At 48.6% G+C, this 18,235-nt stretch overlaps 1 protein-coding gene across 1 annotated transcript; it reads right to left on the bottom strand.

Annotated features, from left to right (window-relative positions):
* Positions 1–2,686: 2,686 nt before the first annotated feature.
* Positions 2,687–18,233, bottom strand: LOC129694224 (actin-2-like). Its single transcript, XM_055630940.1, has 3 exons — positions 18,047–18,233; positions 16,074–16,223; positions 2,687–7,835 (listed from the first exon to the last, which is right to left on the bottom strand). Exons 2-3 carry the CDS (start codon positions 16,197–16,199, stop codon positions 6,831–6,833), a joined length of 1,131 nt encoding a protein of 376 aa, XP_055486915.1. The 5' UTR covers positions 16,200–16,223; positions 18,047–18,233; the 3' UTR covers positions 2,687–6,830.
* Between the last annotated feature and the right edge of the window lie 2 nt (positions 18,234–18,235).

Here is an 18,235-nt window from a genome sequence, read left to right as displayed (position 1 = left end):
TGAGCCTCCTCCATTGTCAGAGTGAGGCTAAACGCAAATTGGAGGAACAGCACCTCATATTCCCCTTGAGCAGCTTACACCCCAGTGGTATGAATATTGATGTGTCTAACTTCAAGTAACATCCCTCCATCCCTCCATTCTTGATCAGTACGGGTGGCAGGGGTTATGGGGAGAAGGCAGGGGAATGGGGTTAGGAGGGAGAGAGATAGATCCGCCATGATGGAATGGCGGAGTAGACTTGATGGGCTGAATGGCCTAATTCTACTACCTCATGTCCTCCCCCAACCAAGTCACACCAGCTTCTCGTTTTCACCCAACAAACAGCTAACAATGGCCTGGTGGACAAAATGCTGGAGAAACTCAGGCAGCATCTGTGTGAAGGAAATAGGCAACATTTCGGGTCGAGACCCTTCTTCAGACTTACAATGGCCTGTTTCCTTTATCATCGTAACTTCTTTGCATATCTTTCATTCATTTGTTCTGTATCTCTCCACATCACCGTCTGTATCTCTCGTTGCCCCCTCTCCCCCGACTCTCAGTCTGAAGAAGGGTCTCGGCCCGAAACGTCACCCATTCCTTCTCTCCAGAGATGCTGCCTGTCCCGCTGAATTACTCCAGCTTTTTCTGTCTATCTTCGGCCCGATTGAAACCACGTATTGTCGTTTCCGCTGACTGGATAGAATGCAACAAAAGCTTTTCACTGTACCTCGGTCCCCGTGACAATAAACTAATCAGAACTGAACAATGTATGATCAAATTTGGGCAATGGATCAATGGAAATTCGGCAAAACATAAAGTGCTGGAGAATACGCACCACTTCTAACCATATAACCATATAACAATTACAGCACGGAAACAGGCCATCTCGACCCTTCGAGTCCGTGCCGAACACGTATTCTCACCTAGTCCCATACACCTGCGTTCAGACCATAACCCTCCATACCTTTCCCGTCCATATAACTATCCAATTTATTTTTAAATGATAAAAACGAACCTGCCTCCACCACCTTCACACATTCCACACAGCCACCACTCTCTGAGTAAAGAAGTTCCCCCTCATATTACCCCTAAACTTCTGTCCCTTAATTCTCAAGTCATGTCCCCTTGTTTGAATCTTCCCTACTCTCAGTGGGAAAAGCTTATCCACGTCAAAACTCTGTCTATCCCTCTCATCATTTTAAAGACCTCTATCAAGTCCCCCCTTAACCTTCTGCGCTCCAAAGAATAAAGCCCTAACTTGTTCAACCTTTCTCTGTAACTTAGTTGCTGAAACCCAGGCAACATTCTAGTAAATCTCCTCTGTACTCTCTCTATTTTGTTGACATCCTTCCTATAATTAGGCGACCAAAATTGTACACCATACTCCAGATTTGGCCTCACCAATGCCTTGTATAATTTTAACATTACATCCCAACTTCTATACTCAATGCTCTGATTTATAAAGGCCAGCACACCAACAGCTTTCTTTACCACCCTATCTACATGAGATTCCACTTTCAGGGAACTGTGCACAGTTATTCCCAGATCCCTCTGTTCACCTGCATTCTTCAATTCCCTACCATTTACCGTGTACGTCCTATTTTGATTTGTCCTGCCAAGATGTAGCACCTCACACTTATCAGCATTAAACTCCATCTGCCATATTTTAGCCCACTCTTCCAACTGGCATAAATCTTTCTGTAGACTTTGAAAATCATTATCCACAACCCCACCTATCTTAGTATCATCTGCATACTTACTAATCCAATTTACCACACCATCATCCAGGTCATTGATGTACATGACAAACAACAGTGGACCCAACACAGATCCTTGTGGCACCCCACTAGTCACTGGCCTCCAACCTGACAAATAACCATCCACCAATACTCTCTGGCATCTCCCATTCAGCCACTGTTGAATCCATCTTGCTACTCCACCATTAATCCCCAACCATTGAACCTTCTTAACCAACCTTCCGAGAGGAACCTTGTCAAAGGCCTTACTGAAGTCCATATATACAACATCCACTGCTTTACCCTCATCAATTTCCCTAGTAACCTCTTCAAAAAATTCAAGAAGATTAGTCAACCACTTGTGCCCTCTGCTCCAAAGAAACTGCATCGTTTCAATAATTACAATCAAAAGTTTAGAGATACAGTGCGGAAACGGGCCCTTCGGCCCACCGAGTCCCCACTGACCAGCGATCCCCGCACACTAATGCCCCTGTCCCACTTAGGAAACCTGAACGGAAACCTCTGGAGACTTTGCGCCCCACCCAAGGTTTCCGTGCGGTTCCCAGAGGTTCCCGGAGGTTTTTTGTCAGTCTCCCTACCTGCTTCCATGACCTGCAACCTCCGGCAACCACCTGCAACCTCCGGGAACCGCACGGAAACCTTGGGCGGGGCGCAAAGTCTCCAGAGGTTTCCGTTCAGGTTTCCTAAGTGGGACAGGGGCATAACACTATCCTACACACACTTGGGACAATTTACACCAATTAGCCTACGAACCCGCACGTCTTTGGAGTGTGGGAGGAAACCGGAGATCTCGGAGAAAACCCGCGCAGGTCACGGGGAGAGCGTACAAACTCCATGCAGGCTGCACCCGTAGTCGGGATCGAACCCGGGTCTCTGCCGTTGCAAGCCCTGTTAGGCGGCAACTCTACCGCTGCGCCACCCTTAAAATAATGCTTTGGCGAGACGGGAAATAACATGGACCAGTGCGATTTCTTTTATTTTTTTATGTACACTTTCATGTTTGATTGACACCTATTACAGATTTTGTTTGGACAACCCTTCAGATTTGGGCATCTAACAAGAACATTAGTTCACAAAAGCACAAATGACGTGGCGTTTGGAAGAGGAGTCAAGCAAATGGCAACGTTAAAGAGCAACACTTGTACAATATTCAACTGGAGAACAATGCAGAATGGACCACAATTATCAACAACTAGTTGGTGTCGAGCAGATTCACCTTTCTATTGCAGAAGAGGAGATGCAGTAGAACTTAATGCATGCGGATTGAGAGGGGACAAACTGAACTTTCGTTGAATTTTGTGAAACTCGGCACACCAAGTCCGCACCGACCAGCGATCCCCACCGACCAGCGATCCACGCACGTGAACACTATCCTACACACAGTCTGTGGAATTCTCTGCCAAGGTTTACAAGGTTAATTCCCGGGATGGCGGGACTGTCATATGCTGAGAGAATGGAGCAGCTGGGCTTGTACACTCTGGAGTTTAGAAGGGTGAGGTATGGGGAGAAGGCAGGAATGGGGTACTGATTGGGAATGATCAGCCATTGGCTCGAAGGGCCAAATGGCCTACTCCTGAACCTATTGTCTATTGTCTATTGAGAGGGGATCTCATTGAAACATATACGATTGTTAAGGGTTTGAACATGCTAGAGGCAGGAAACATGTTCCTGATGTTGGGGGAGTCCAGAACCAGGGGCCACAGTTCAAGAATAAGGGGTAAGTCATTTAGAACGGAGATGAGGAAACACTTTTTCACACAGAGAGTTGTGAGTCTGTGGAATTCTCTGCCTCAAGGTGGAGGCCGGTTCTCTGGATACTTTCAAGAGAGAGCTAGATAGGGCTCTTAGAAATAGCGGAGTCAGGGGATATGGGGAGAAGGCAGGAACGGGATACTGTTTGGGGATGATCAGCCATGATCACATTGAATGGCGGTGCTGGCTCGAAGGGCCGAATGGCCTACTCCTGCACCTATTGTCTATTATCACACTAAGGGGCAATTTATCTTTATACCTAGCCAATTAACCTACAAATCTGTTGGAAGGAACTGCAGATGATGGTTTACACCAAAGATGGACACAAAATGCTGGAGTAACTCAGCGGTACTGGCAGTATCTTCAGATAGTAGGAATAGGTGACGTTTCAGGTCGTGCCTGAAGCAGGGTCTCGACCCGAAACGTCACCCATTCCTTTTATCCAGAGATGCTGCCTGTCCCGCTGGGTTACTCCAGCGTTTTGTGTCAACCTACAAACCTGCACGTCTTTGGAGTGTGGGTGGAAGCCAAAGATCTTGGAGGAAACCCACGCAGGTCACGGGGAGAACGTGCAAACTCCGTTCAGGCAAGCACCGGTAGTTGGGATCGAACCTGGGTCTCTGGCGTTGCAAGAAGGGGCTCTACTGCTGAGCCACTGTTGTGTCTTCATTTCTAGAATCATTCCATTCGAATTAAAAGAACAATTATGGTGTGTGATAGGGAACTAGGGGAAAAGGGGAAGGACAATGGGATCTGGGGGTCCTTGTTCATCAGTCAATGAAAGTATGCATGCAGGTACAGCAGGCAGTGAAGAAAGCTAGTTGGGCTTCATAACAAGAGGAGTTGAGTACAGGAGTAAATAGGTCCTTCTGCAGTTGTACAGGGTCCTAGTGAGCCCACACCTTGAGTATTGTGTCCCCAAATTTGAGTAAGGACATTCTTGCTATTGAGGGAGTGCAGCGTAGGTTTACAAGGTTAATTCCCGGGATGGTGGGACTGTCATATGCTGAGAGAATAGAGCGGCTGAGCTTGTACACTCTGGAATTTGGAAGGATGAGAGGGTTTGGAGTTCCCGATGTTGGGGGAGTCCAGAACCAGGGGCCACAGTTCAAGAATAAGGAGTAAGCCATTTAGAACGGAGACGAGGAAACACTTTTTCACACAGGAAGTTGTGAGTCTGTGGAATTCTCTGCCTCAGAGGGTGGTGGAGGCCGGTTCTCTGAATACTTTCAAGACAGAGCTAGATAGGGCTCTTGAAGATAGCGGAGTCAGGGGATATGGGGAGAAGGCAGGAACGGGGTACTGATTGGGGATGATCAGCCATGAACACATTGAATGGCGGTGCTGGCTCGAAGGGCCGAATACCCTACTCCTTCACCTATTGTCTATTGGAACTAAATTGGGAATTACTTATTACTGTGCCGAACAGCAGCAATTGGCATGGAATGATCGCATTCCCCAATCCCACTTGGGAAGTACTTTTCAGTACAAAATCCAACAACATATAGCATTTACACAACAAAACCTTGTTGCCAAACTCTTCTGGAAATGAGATTAACTAGTCTGAAATAGGTTTATTAGACTTTACTTTAGACTTTAGAGATACAGCACCAGGGATAAGCAAATAGTCTTATTTAGTTTGGATTCGTTTAGAGATACAGCATAGAAACATGCCCTTTGGTCCACCTGATTCTGCGCCGGCCAGCAATCACCCCGTACACTACCACTATCCTGCACGCTGGGAACAAGTTTACAATTTTTCTACCGAAGCCAATTGACCTCAAACCTGTACGTCTGTGGACTGTGGGAGCAAACTATGAGAAAATCCAAGGTAGACACAAGACGCTGGAGTAACTCAGCGGGACAGGCGGCATCTCTGGAGAGAAGGAATGGGTGACGTTTCGGGTCGAGGCCCTTCTTCAGACTGATGTCAGCGGAGGGGGCGGGACAGAGATAGAATGTAGGCGGAGACGGTAAGACTGGTGGGAGAACTGGGAAGGGGGGGGGGGGATGGAGAGAGAGGGAAAGCAAGGGCTATCTGAAGTTGGAGAAGTCAATGTTCATACTGGAGTGTAAGCTGCCCAAGCGAAATATGAGGCGCTGTTCCACCAATTTGTGCCGAGTCTCACCCTGACAATGGAGCTATTTCCTTCGCTCCATAGATGCTGTCTCACCCGCTGAGTTTCTCCAGCATTTTTGTCCACCAGGAATAAGTGGGATAGATCAGTGGACTCGATGGGCTGAATGGCCTAATTCTGCTTCCGAGGACTTAAACAAGGAAATACACGATGAGCGTTTGACGGCACTGGGTGGAGCTTAGAAGGATGAGGGGGACACCTCATTGAAACTGATGTCTCCCCCCCCTCCACCTCCTCATTTGAACTTGAAATTGGGACAGTATAGTGAAAGGCCTGGATAGAGTGGATGTGGAGAGGATGTTTCCCCTAATGGGACAATCTAGGACCAGAGGTCACAGCCTCAGAATTAAAGGACGTTCTTTTAGAAAGGAGATGAGGAGGAATTTCTTTATTCAGAGGGTGGTGAATCTGCGGAACTCATTGCCACAGATGGCGGTGGAGGCCAAGTCAGTGGGTATTTTTAAAGCAGAGATAGATAAATTCTTGATTAGTACGGGTGTCAAAGGGTGTCTGTGGAATTCTCTGCCAGTTCTCTGGATGCTTTCAAGAGAGAGCTAGATAGGACTTAAAAATAGCGGAGTCAGGTGAAATGGGGAGAAGGCAGGAACGGGGTACTGATTGTGGATGATCAGCCATGATCACATTGAATGGCGGTGCTGGCTCGAAGGGCCAAATGGCCTACTCCTGCACCTATTGTCTATTGTCTATTAATATGAGGAGAAGGCAGTGGAATGGGATTGAGAGCGTAAGATAGATCAGTGGACTCGATGGGCTGAATGGCCTAATTCTGCTCCGAGGACTTAAACAAGGAAATTCCATTGGGTAGATACTGTAACATTTTAGATATCATAACAACATTTGCAAGACATTTGACTGGAATGTGGATGGGAAAAGTTTAGAGGGATTGCGGGCCAAATGCAGGCAGGTGGGACTAGTGTAGATGGGGGCATGTTGGTCGGTGTGGGCAAGTTGGGCCGAAGGGCCTGTTTCCAGGCTGTATCACTCCATGAGGATAGCTTTCCGTGTGGACATAGCCTGGGTGTGATGTTTGGTGGACTGTGTGGGGTGGGAGGACTCGTTGCTCCTCCCGTGCAGCAGTGGGCGCTGCAGAGGACAAAGGGAGATGTCTTGTATATAGTTTATCATATCTGTGGTGTGCAGTAGGCGAACATGAAACTGGGTTCCTGCATTTGTTAGGCGACCTTTAGAAGCACTTGCGGTGCACGATGGAGGGGCCAGACTCATCGTACTCCTGCTTGGTGATCCACATCTGCTGGAAGGTGGAGAGGGAGGCCAAGATGGAGCCGCCAATCCACACGGAGTACTTCCTCTCGGGAGGGGCGATGATCTTGATCTTCATGGTGGCGGGCGCCAGGGCGGTGATCTCCCTCTGCATGCGGTCGGCGATGCCCGGGTACATGGTGGAGCCGCCGGAGAGGACGATGTTGGCGTACAGGTCGCGCCTGATGTCGATGTCGCACTTCATGATGCTGTTGTAGGTGGTCTCGTGGATGCCGGTGGTCTCCATGCCCAGGAAGGAGGGCTGGAAGAGGGCCTCGGGGCAGCGGAAGCGCTCGTTGCCGATGGTGATGACCTGGCCGTCGGGCAGCTCGTAGCTCTTCTCCAGGGTGGAGGAGGAGGCGGCCAGGGCCATCTCGGCCTCGAAGTCCAGCGCCACGTAGCACAGCTTCTCCTTGACGTCCCGCACGATCTCCCGCTCGGCCGTGGTGGTGAAGGAGTAGCCGCGCTCCGTCATCACCTTGGTCAGGTAGTCCGTCAGGTCGCGTCCGGCCAGGTCCAGCCGCAGGATGGCGTGGGGCAGGGCGTAGCCCTCGTAGATGGGCACGGTGTGGGTCACCCCGTCGCCCGAGTCCAGCACGATGCCGGTGGTGCGGCCCGAGGCGTACAGGGACAGCACGGCCTGGATGGACACGTACATGGCGGGCGCGTTGAAGGTCTCGAACATGATCTGGGTCATCTTCTCCCGGTTGGCCTTGGGGTTGAGGGGGGCCTCGGTCAGCAGCACTGGGTGCTCCTCGGGGGCCACGCGCAGCTCGTTGTAGAAGGTGTGGTGCCAGATCTTCTCCATGTCGTCCCAGTTGGTCACGATCCCGTGCTCAATGGGGTACTTCAGCGTCAGGATTCCCCTCTTGCTCTGCGCCTCGTCACCAACGTAGCTGTCCTTCTGGCCCATCCCCACCATCACGCCCTGAAATTAGGAACAAAACACAGTCACCATCATCCCACTGCATGGTCAGAAGGTCATAGAAGGTCATAGGGTCATACGGTCATAGTGTCATGAGGTCATCGTGTCATAATGTCATAAGGTCATGTCATAAGGTCATAGTGTCATAAGGTCATAGTGTCATAAGGTCATAGTGTCATAAGGTCATAGGGTCATAAGGTCATAGGTCATAAGGTCATAGTGTCATAAGGTCATAGTGTCATACGGTCATAGGGTCATAAGGTCATAGTATCATAAGGTCATAGTGCATAGGGTCATAAGGTCATAGTGCCATAAGGTCATAGTCATAAGGTCATAGGGTCATAAGGGCATAGGGTCATAAGGACATAGGGTCATAAGGTCATAGTATCATAAGGTCATAGTGTCATAAGATCATCATGTCATAAGGTCATAGTCTCATAAGGTCATAGTACCATCAGAGTCATAGTAAAATAGACAATAGGTGCAGGAGTAGGCCCTTCGAGCCATTCAATGTGATCATGGCTGATCATCCCCAATCAGTACCCCGTTTCTATCTTTAAGAGCCCTATCTAGCTCTCTCTTGAAAGCATCTAGAGAACCTGCCTCCACCGCCCTCTGAGGCAGAGAATTCCACAGACTCACCACTCTCTGTGAGGAAAAAGTGTTTCCTCGTCCCCGTTCCAAATGGCTTACTCCTGCACCTATTTTCCACGTTTCTATAGATCGGGTAGATGTACAGAGTCTCTTGCCCAGAGTAGGTGAATTAAGGACCAGAGGACATAGGTTTAAGGTGAAGGAGGGAGTTGAGGCAGGAACTATCCCAATGTTTAAGCAATAGTTAGACATGTACGTAGATAGGACAGGTTTGGAGGGATATGGATCAAATGCAGGCAGGTGGAACTAGTGCAGCTGGGACATGTTGGCCGGTGTGGGAAAATTGGGCCGAAGGGCCTGTTTCCACGCTGTACCACTCTATGACACTAACAGTCCAGCACAGGAACTGCCCACAATGTCCATGCCGAATATAAGGCCAAGTTAAATTAATTTCCTCTACCTACATGTGATCAATATCCCTCCATTCCCTGCATAACCATATGCCTATTTAACACTTAAATGCCACTATCATATCTGCCTCCACCCCCACCCCTGGCAGCGCGTTCCAGGCACCCACCACCCTCTGTGTAAATAAAACCTGCCCCGCACATCTCCTTTAAACGTTGCCTCTTCTTACCTTAAAGTTATGCCCTCTTATCCTTGAAATTTCCACCCTGGCGAAAAAAGGTTCTGATTGTCTACTCTATCTATGCCTTTCCTATGAATGAATGAATGAATGAAAACGTTTATTGGCCAAGTATTCACATACAAGGAATTTGCCTTGGTGCTCCGCCCGCAAGTGACAACATGACATACAGTGACATAACTCTATCAGGTCCCCCCTCGACCTCTGACGTTCCAGAGACAAACAATCCAAGTTTGTCCGACCCGTCCTTATAGGTGTGTAAGTAAGAACTGCAGATGCTGGTTTAAATCGAAGGTCGACACAAAGTGCTGGAGTAACTCGGCGGGACCGGCAGCATCTCTGGAGAGAAGGAATGGGCGACGTTTCGGGTCGAGGCCCTTCTTCAGACTAACCCTAACCCTAACCCGTCTGAAGAAGGGTCTCGACCCGAAACATCGCCCATTCCTTCTCTCCAGAGATGTTGCCTCACCCGCTGAGTTCCTTCAGCATTTTGTGTCTACCATCCTTATAGCTAATACCCTGGAATTCAGGGAGCACTTTGATAAAACCTTTTCTGCACTCTCTCCGAAGCCTCTATGTCCTTTTTATCATGAGAGTGGCCAGAATACTCAAAACACAGCCGAACCAAAGTCTTGTAAAGATGAAATCATGTCTTCCTGGCCCATATGATATGTTAGCTTTCATAGCAAAAGGATTTGAGTATAGGAGCAGGGAGGTTCTACTGCAGTTGTACAGGGTCTTGGTGAGACCACACCTGGAGTATTGCGTACAGTTTTGGTCTCCAAATCTGAGGAAGGACATTATTGCCATAGAGGGAGTGCAGAGAAGGTTCACCAGACTGATTCCTGGGATGTCAGGACTGTCTTATGAAGAAGGACTGGATAGACTTGGTTTATACTCTCTAGAATTTAGGAGATTGAGAGGGGATCTTATAGAAACTTACAAAATTCTTAAGGGGTTGGACAGGCTAGATGCAGGAAGATTGTTCCCGATGTTGGGGAAGTCCAGGCCAAGGGGTCACAGCTTAAGGATAAGGGGGAAATCCTTTAAAACCGAGATGAGAAAAACTTTTTTCACACAGAGAGTGGTGAATCTCTGGAACTCTCTGCCACAGAGGGTAGTTGAGGCCAGTTCATTGGCTATATTTAAGAGGGAGTTAGATGTGGCCCTTGTGGCTAAGGGGATCAGGGGGTATGGAGAGAAGGCAGGTACGTGATACTGAGTTGGATGATCAGCCATGATCATATTAAATGGCGGTGCAGGCTCGAAGGGCCGAATGGCCTATTCCTGCACCTAATTTCTATGTTTCTATGTTACAGTGCTTCTAGGTGCAGGAGTAGGCCATTCGGCCCTTTGAGCCAGCACTGCCATTCAATGTGATCATCGCTGATCATCCCCAATCAGTACCCCGTTCCTGCCTTCTCCCCATATCCCCTGACTCCGCTATCTTGAAGAGCCCTATATAGCTCTCTTGAAAGTATCCAGAGAACCGGCCTCCAACGCCCTCTGAGGCAGAGAATTCCACAGACTCACAACTCTGTGTGAAAGAGTGTTTCCTCATCTCCGTTCTTAATGGCTTACCCCTTATTCTTAAACTGTTGTCCCTGGTTCTGGACTCCCCCAACATCAGGACCATGTTTCCTGCCTCTAGTGTGTCCAAACCCTTAATAATCTTATATGTTTTAATAAGATATCCTCTCATCCTTCTAAACTCCAGAGTGTACAAGCCCAGCCACTCCATTCTCTCAGCATGTGACAGTCCCGCCATCCTGGGAATTAACCTGGTGAACCTACGCTGCACTCCCTCAATAGTAAGAATGTCCTTCCTCAAATTAGGGGACCAAAACGGCACACAATACTCCAGGTGTGGTCTCACTAGGGCCCTGTACAACTGCAGAAGGACCTCTTTGCTCCTACACTCTTGTTAAGAAGGCCAACATGCCATTCGCTTTCTTCACTGCCTGCTGTACCAGCTGTTCATTCATTCATTCATTCATTCTTCACTGCCTGCTGTACCAGCTGTTCATTCATGCATACAATCATTCATTCATTCATACATACATACATTCATCCATTCAAGCATACATTCATTCATTCATTCATTCATCCATTCAATCATGTATTAATTCATGCATTCATTCATTCATTCATTCATTCATCTCAGCATCCATCCAGCCAACTGGGACAGAAGCACGCTGGATAGCCACCGTGTGGTCACAGGAGTGGAAGGCAACCTCATCTCCATTACACAGCGACATCACTTCACCAGATAAAAGCTGTCCAGGGCCTGAGCTCCCCAGAGGAGCATGGGTGAAGCTCAACAGACTTGGTACTGGAGTTGGGCGTTTCAACGCCAGCGTGTGGAGATGGGGGCTCCCTCCGCCAGAGCCCAGCCTGTGAATGTGGGAACAGAACAACAGACAGCCAACCATGTCATCTCTGGGTGCCCGCTCTACCACCCACCAAATGGAGCTGTGTCAGGGCCTGGCAGACATTGACGCCAACAGAGGCAACAACCTGGCTGCTCAACACCCGGCTCGAGATCCAACTATTCCTTTGGTTTATTGATGTTTCATTCGCAAGAAGCAAGAAGATTAATTCATTGGGAAAACCCGGTTTGGGAACGTTTGTTATTTTCCATAAAGAAAAATGACTACCATCAATGTCCAGTCCAAACTTCAGATTTTGGAAGCGAAATCATTTTAAATTAAAGATTAGATTCCTCTACCTTCATTTTAAGAGCGTGCATTTTAGGAACTTTGGCCCAGAAATGAGATGTTAATTGTAGAGAACACCATTTCAGTGATCAGTTGCCTAGCAACCCAATCTAATCCAATCTTGCAATCTCATTTACAAGTTCACATCTTCTGTTGAACAGGTTGTTTCCAGTGAGGGGAGAGAAAATGTCTCTGCAATTCATACCCCGTACCTAAAATGGTCCACATGAAACCAAAAGTCATGGAGTGATACAGCGTGGAAACAGGCCCTTCGGCCCACCTTGCCCACACTGGCCCACAATGTCCCAGCTACACTAGTCCCACTGTCCTGGTGAGTTACTCCAGCACATTGTATCTGATATGTCACCTGCCCATAGAGTCAGAGAGTGATACAGCGTGGAAACAGGCCCTTCGGCCCAACTTGCCCACCCCGGCCAACAATGTCCCAGCTACACTAGTCCCACCTGCCTGCCCTTGGTCCATATCCCTCCAAACTTGTCCTATCCATGTACCTGTGTAACTGCTTTGTAAACGTTGGGATAGTCCCGGCCTCAACTACCTCCTCTGGCAGCTTGTTCCATACACCCACCACCCTTTGTGTGAAAAAGTTCCCATTAAATCTTTTCCCCTTCACCTTGAACCTATGTCCTCTGGTCCTTGATTCCCCTACTCTGGGCAAAAGTCTCTGTGCATCTACCCGATCTATTCTTCTCGTGACTTTATACACCTCTATAAGATCACCCCTCACCCTCCTGAGCTCCAAGGAATAGAGACCCAGCCTACTCAACCTCTCCTGATAGCTCGCACCCTCTAGTCCTGGCAACATCCTTGTAAATCTTTTCTGAACCCTTTCAAACTAAGACAATATCTTTCCTATAACATGGGGCCCAGAACTGAACACAATATTCTAAATGCGGTCTCACCAACGTCTTATACAACTGCAACATGACCTCCCAACTTCTATACTCACTACACTTACTGATGAAGGCCAAAATGCCAAAAGCCTGCGACTCCACCTTCAAGAAACCATGCACCTGTACTGCTAGACCCCTCTGCTCTACAACACTACCCAGAGGCCTGCCGTTCACTGTGTAGGTCCTGCCCTTGTTAGACGTCCCAAAATGCAACACCTCACACTTCTCTGTATTAAATTCCATCAGCCATTCCTCCGCCCACCTGGCCAATCGATCCAGATCCTGCTGCAATCATTCACAACCATCTTCACTATCGGCAAATCTTTTGTATCATCAGCAAACTTGCTAATCTTGCCCTATATGTTCTCATCCAAAGCATTGATGTAGATGTCCAAACAGTAATGGGCCCAGCACTGAACCTTGAGGCACACCACTAGTCACAGGCCTCCAGTCCGAGAAACAACCTTCCACCATCACCCTCTGCTTCCTTCCATGAATCCAATTTGCGATCCATTCAGCTATCTCTCCTTGGATCCACTTCCCTCCACAGATGCTGCCTGATCTACACGAGGTCCTCCAGCATTTTGATTCCTGATTCAACATTCCAACATCCAAAGGGCGGATGAGCTCCTAGCGAGCCGACGGCCATCCACCCTTCAGTAGGAGTTGAGATCACTGCCGCACGTATCATTGTAAGGAACGATGATAAAGCACACACACACACCAAAATCCTATACTTCCAGCGGCGGAAGTCGGCAGGAACTGGAGGACAGAGATGTGTGGTGCGTCCGTCACCGTTCCCGTTGGAGACCAGTGCCACTGCTTCGCTAATGTATTCAACGATGATCAAAGTCAAAGTCAAATTTATTCGTCACATGAAACAACGAAGGTGCAGTGAAATGAATTTACCAGCAGCGATACACTTAAAAAGAACACACAATACACAATAGAATTTAACACAAACATCCACCACCGTGGTGGAAGGCAACAAAGTTCAGTCAGTCCTCCTTTGTTCACCCGTGGTCGGGGCCATGAACCCTCCGTAGTCGCCGCTACCGACGGCCAGACGTACAGGCCCTATCGTCGGGATGATCCAAACTCCGACATCGGGACGGTCTAACACACTCAGCGGCTTGGAGCGCCCGACTCGGCACTTTCCTACCGGAGACCGCGGCTTCAGAATGTTATAGGATGACATGACAGTCCCTGTTGAGACCTCACTGCCTTTTGGAAATGGCGGGTGCTCTTATTTAAAAGAGGTGTACAAAATCATGAGAGCAATAGCTCGGGCAAATGCACAGATTCTCCAGCCCAGAGTGGGAGATCAGCTTCCTATATCCTCCCTAATCAAGAATCTTTCTATCTCTGCCTTAAAAATATCCACTGAGTTGGCCTCCACAACCTTCTTTGGAAGAATTCCACAGATTCACCACCCTCTGACTAAAGACATTTCTTCTCATCTCCTTCCTAAAAGGACGTCCTTTAATTCTGAGTCTGTGACCTCTAGTCCTAGACTCTCCCCCTAGTGGCTAAGGGGGGATCACATCCATCTAGAAAAGCAGGTACAGGATACTGAGTTTCAATGAGGTCCCCCCTCATCATCTTGAACTCCGGTGCAGTACTCCCAGTGCCGAATGGCCTACTCCTAGGTTAACTTACTAATTCTATGGTTTCTTTCTTTAAACCTCATCCCCTGGACCCTAAAAGAGCCAGTCACTTTAATTCTGAGTCTGGGACCTCTAGTCCTAGACTCTATTCCAAATGTGGCCTGACCAGCATCCTCTCCACATCCACATCCCTGTTTCTATAACAGAAGATTCAGGAATCTCTAGTTTCAAAGATTGTCCCCGATGTTCAGTCCAGGACAAGGGGTCCAGCTTAAGTATAAGGCCCACTGCCTTTAAAAACCGAGATGAGGAGAACTTTTTTTTCATCAGAGAGTGGTGAATCTCTGGAACTCTAATGCCACAGAGGGTAGTTCATTCATTGGCTATAAACCTCCTAGATGTGGCCCTCTCTAGGCCAGGGCATCAGGGTATCCTCAGAATATGGTGCCCATACTGAGTTGGATGATCGCCATATCATAAATGTGGCCTGAGGCTCGAAGGCACCTTATAGGCCTACTCCTGCATTAACATTCTATGTTTCTATGTTTCTAAGCCCTCTCGAAATAAATGCTAGCATTGAGTTTGCTTTCTTTACTACCGATTCGACTTGCAGATTAACCTTTTGGGAATCCTGCACCAGCGCTCCCAAGTCCCTTTGCACCTCCGATTTCTGGATTCTCCCCCCATTTAGAAAATAGTCTACGCCTTTATTCCTACTGTCAAAATACATGACTCCACACTTTGCTACGCTGTATTCCATCTGCCACTTCTCTGCCCACTCTCCCAGCCTGTCCAAGTCCTTCTGCAGAGTCCCTGCTTTCTCTACACTACCTGCCCCTCCACCTATTTTCGTCTCATCCACAAAGCCTTCAATCCCCTCGTCCAAATCATTAATGTACAACGTGAAGAGACTAGCGGCCCCAGCACCGACCCTCGTGGAACTCCGCTAGTCACTGGCAGCCAACCAGAAAAAGCCCCCTTCATTGCCACTCTTTGCCCTCTGCCACCCAGCCAACCTGATATCCATGCTAGTATCTGCCCTTTGATACCGTGGGCTCTCGCCCTAGTGAGACCACACCTGGAGTATTGTGTGCAATTTTGGTCCCCTAATTTGAGGAAGGACATTCTTGCTATTGAGGGAGTGCAGCGTAGGTTTACATGGTTAATTCCCGAGATGGCGGGACTGTCATATGCTGAGAGAATGGAGCGGCTGGGCTTGTACACTCTGGAGTTTAGAAGGATGAGAGGGAATCTTATTGAAACATATAAGATTGGTAAGGGTTTGGACACGCTAGAGGCATGAAACATGTTCCCGATGTTGGGGGAGTCCAGAACCAGGGGCCACAGTTTAAGAATAAGGGGTAAGCCATTTAGAACTGAGACGAGGAAGCACTTTTTCACACAGAGGGTTGTGAGTCTGTGGAATTCTCTGCCTCAGAGGGCGGTGGAGGCCGGTTCTCTGGATACTTTCAAGACAGAGTTAGATAGGGCTCTTAAAGATGGCGGAGTCAGGGGATATGGGGAGAAGGCAGGAATGGGGTACTGATTGGGGATGATCAGCCATGATCACATTGAATGGCGGTGCTGGCTCGAAGGGCCGAATGGCCTAGTCCGGCACCTATTGTCTATCTTCATTAGCAGCCTCACGTGTGGCACCTTATCAAAGGCTTTCTATGAATGTAGGGCATGTTGCTAGGTGCGGGCAAGTTGGGCCGAAGGGCCTGGTTCTATGCTGTATGACTCTGTCAAAGGGTAAACGGTACCTGATGTCGCGGTCTGCCCACGATGGAAGGGAAGACCGCTCTCGGGGCGTCGTCTCCAGCGAAGCCTGCCTTGCACATCCCCGAACCATTGTCCACAACGAGAGCTGCAATCTCCTCGTCCCCCATGGCTCTGGATCCAGCTGGAACTCACTGCAGATAGACACAAAGTGCCGGAGTAACACGGCGGGTCAGGGCAGCATCTACCATATAACCATATAACAATTACAGCACGGAAACAGGCCATCTCGACCCTTCTAGTCCGTGCCGAACACGTATTCTCCCCTAGTCCCATACACCTGCGCTCAGATCATAACCCTCCATTCCCTTCCCGTCCATATAACTATCCAATTTATTTTTAAATGATAGAAACGAACCTGCCTCCACCACCTTCACTGGAAGCTCATTCCACACAGCCACCACTCTCTGAGTAAAGAAGTTCCCCCTCATGTTACCCCTAAACTTCAGTCCCTTAATTCTCATGTCATGTCATCTCTGGGGGACTAGGATAGAAAACATGGGAAACATAGAAAAATAGGTGCAGGAGTTGGCCATTCGGCCCTTCGAACCAGCACCGCCATTCAATGTGATCATGGCTGATCTTCTACAATCAGTACCCCGTTCCTGCCTTCTCCCCATATCCCCTGACTCCGCTATCTTTAAGAGCCCTATCTAGCTCTCTCTTGAAAGCATCCAGAGAACCGGCCTCCACCGCCCTCTGAGGCAGAGAATTCCACAGACTCACCACTCTCTGTGAGAAAAAGTGTTTCCTCGTCTCCGTTCTAAATGGTTTTACCCCTTATTCTTAAACTGTGGCACGTTCCTGCTTTTTCACCATATCCCTTGATTTCTTTGATGATGGGAGATGTTTCGGGTCGGGACACTTCTCCGGACTGAAAATAGGGGCGGGAATTTCCCTGGAATTTAGGACGAAAGGGGATTTTATAGAAACATATGGGGTGGAAGGCAGGAACGGGGTACTGATTGGGGATGATCGGCCATGATCACAGTGAATGGTGGTGCTGGCTCGAAGGGCCGAATGGCCTGCTCCTGCACCTATTGTCTATATGCAATTCTTTAGGAATTGAACAAGTTAGATACAGGAAAAAAGTTCCTGATGTTGGGGGGAGTCCAGGACCAGGGGCCACAGTTTAAGAATAAGGGGTTGGCCATTTAGGACTGAGATGAGGAAAAGCTTTTTCACCCAGAGAGTTGTGAATCTGTAGAATTCTCAGCCACAGAAGCCACAGTGGAAGCCGGTTCACTGGATGTTTTAAAGAGAGAGTCAGGTATAGCTGTTAGGGCTAAGGGAATCAAATGATATGGGGAGACTGCAGGAACGGGGCACTGATTGTGGATGATCAGCCATGATCATATTAATAGACAATAGACAATAGGTGCAGGAGGAGGCCATTTGGCCCTTCGAGCCAGCACCGCCATTCAATGTGATCATGGCTGATCATCCCCAATCAGTACCCCGTTCCTGCCTTTTCCCCATATCCCTTGACTCTGCTATTTTTTAAGAGCCCTATCTAGCTCTCTTTTGAAAGCATCCAGAGCACCCATATTGAATGGTGGTGCTGGCTCAAAGGGCCGAATGGCCTACTCCTACGCCTATTTTCTATGTTTCTAGGAGAGGAGGGGACCGAAGGTAGGAAAAAGGCCAGAACAAGGCAGGGCCGGCAACTGATGACCTCGGGGAGGGGTGGAGCCCACAATGGGCCAGTGTTGGCTGGGGAAGCGGTGATTACGAGGGGGATACAGGGATGCTGACAGATCATGTACCAGAGATAAAATGATCGGGGTGGGTTGGGGAAGGACAGTCAGACTGGGGGGAGGAGAGGGGGAATTCAGCGGGTTACTGGAAATGACAGTAACTTGGTGAAACGAGCTGCCAGACTCACAGTGTTAACTGCAGGGCTGCAGCTGATTAGAGACAGGAATACACAGCAAAACCCACACTTGACATAGCTTACCTTGGCGAAGAGTTAGATCCCTCTATCTTTAAAGATTCACAATGTCTGCCTGAGCTTTGTCACCGGCCTTTTATACTGCATCGGTTTTCCCCTCTCACTCAGAATCACATGAGCAAGGCAGAGAGGAGGACCTACGCACAGGCTTAACCATACATCCTCCCGTTTATTTTTAAACCTGGCATTCTCATT

This window comes from Leucoraja erinacea, unplaced genomic scaffold, assembly GCF_028641065.1.
Source record: "Leucoraja erinacea ecotype New England unplaced genomic scaffold, Leri_hhj_1 Leri_583S, whole genome shotgun sequence".
Lineage (NCBI taxonomy): Eukaryota > Metazoa > Chordata > Chondrichthyes > Rajiformes > Rajidae > Leucoraja > Leucoraja erinaceus.
Note: the sequence above shows the minus strand (reverse complement) of the source record. Positions and strands in the feature narration are given on the sequence as shown.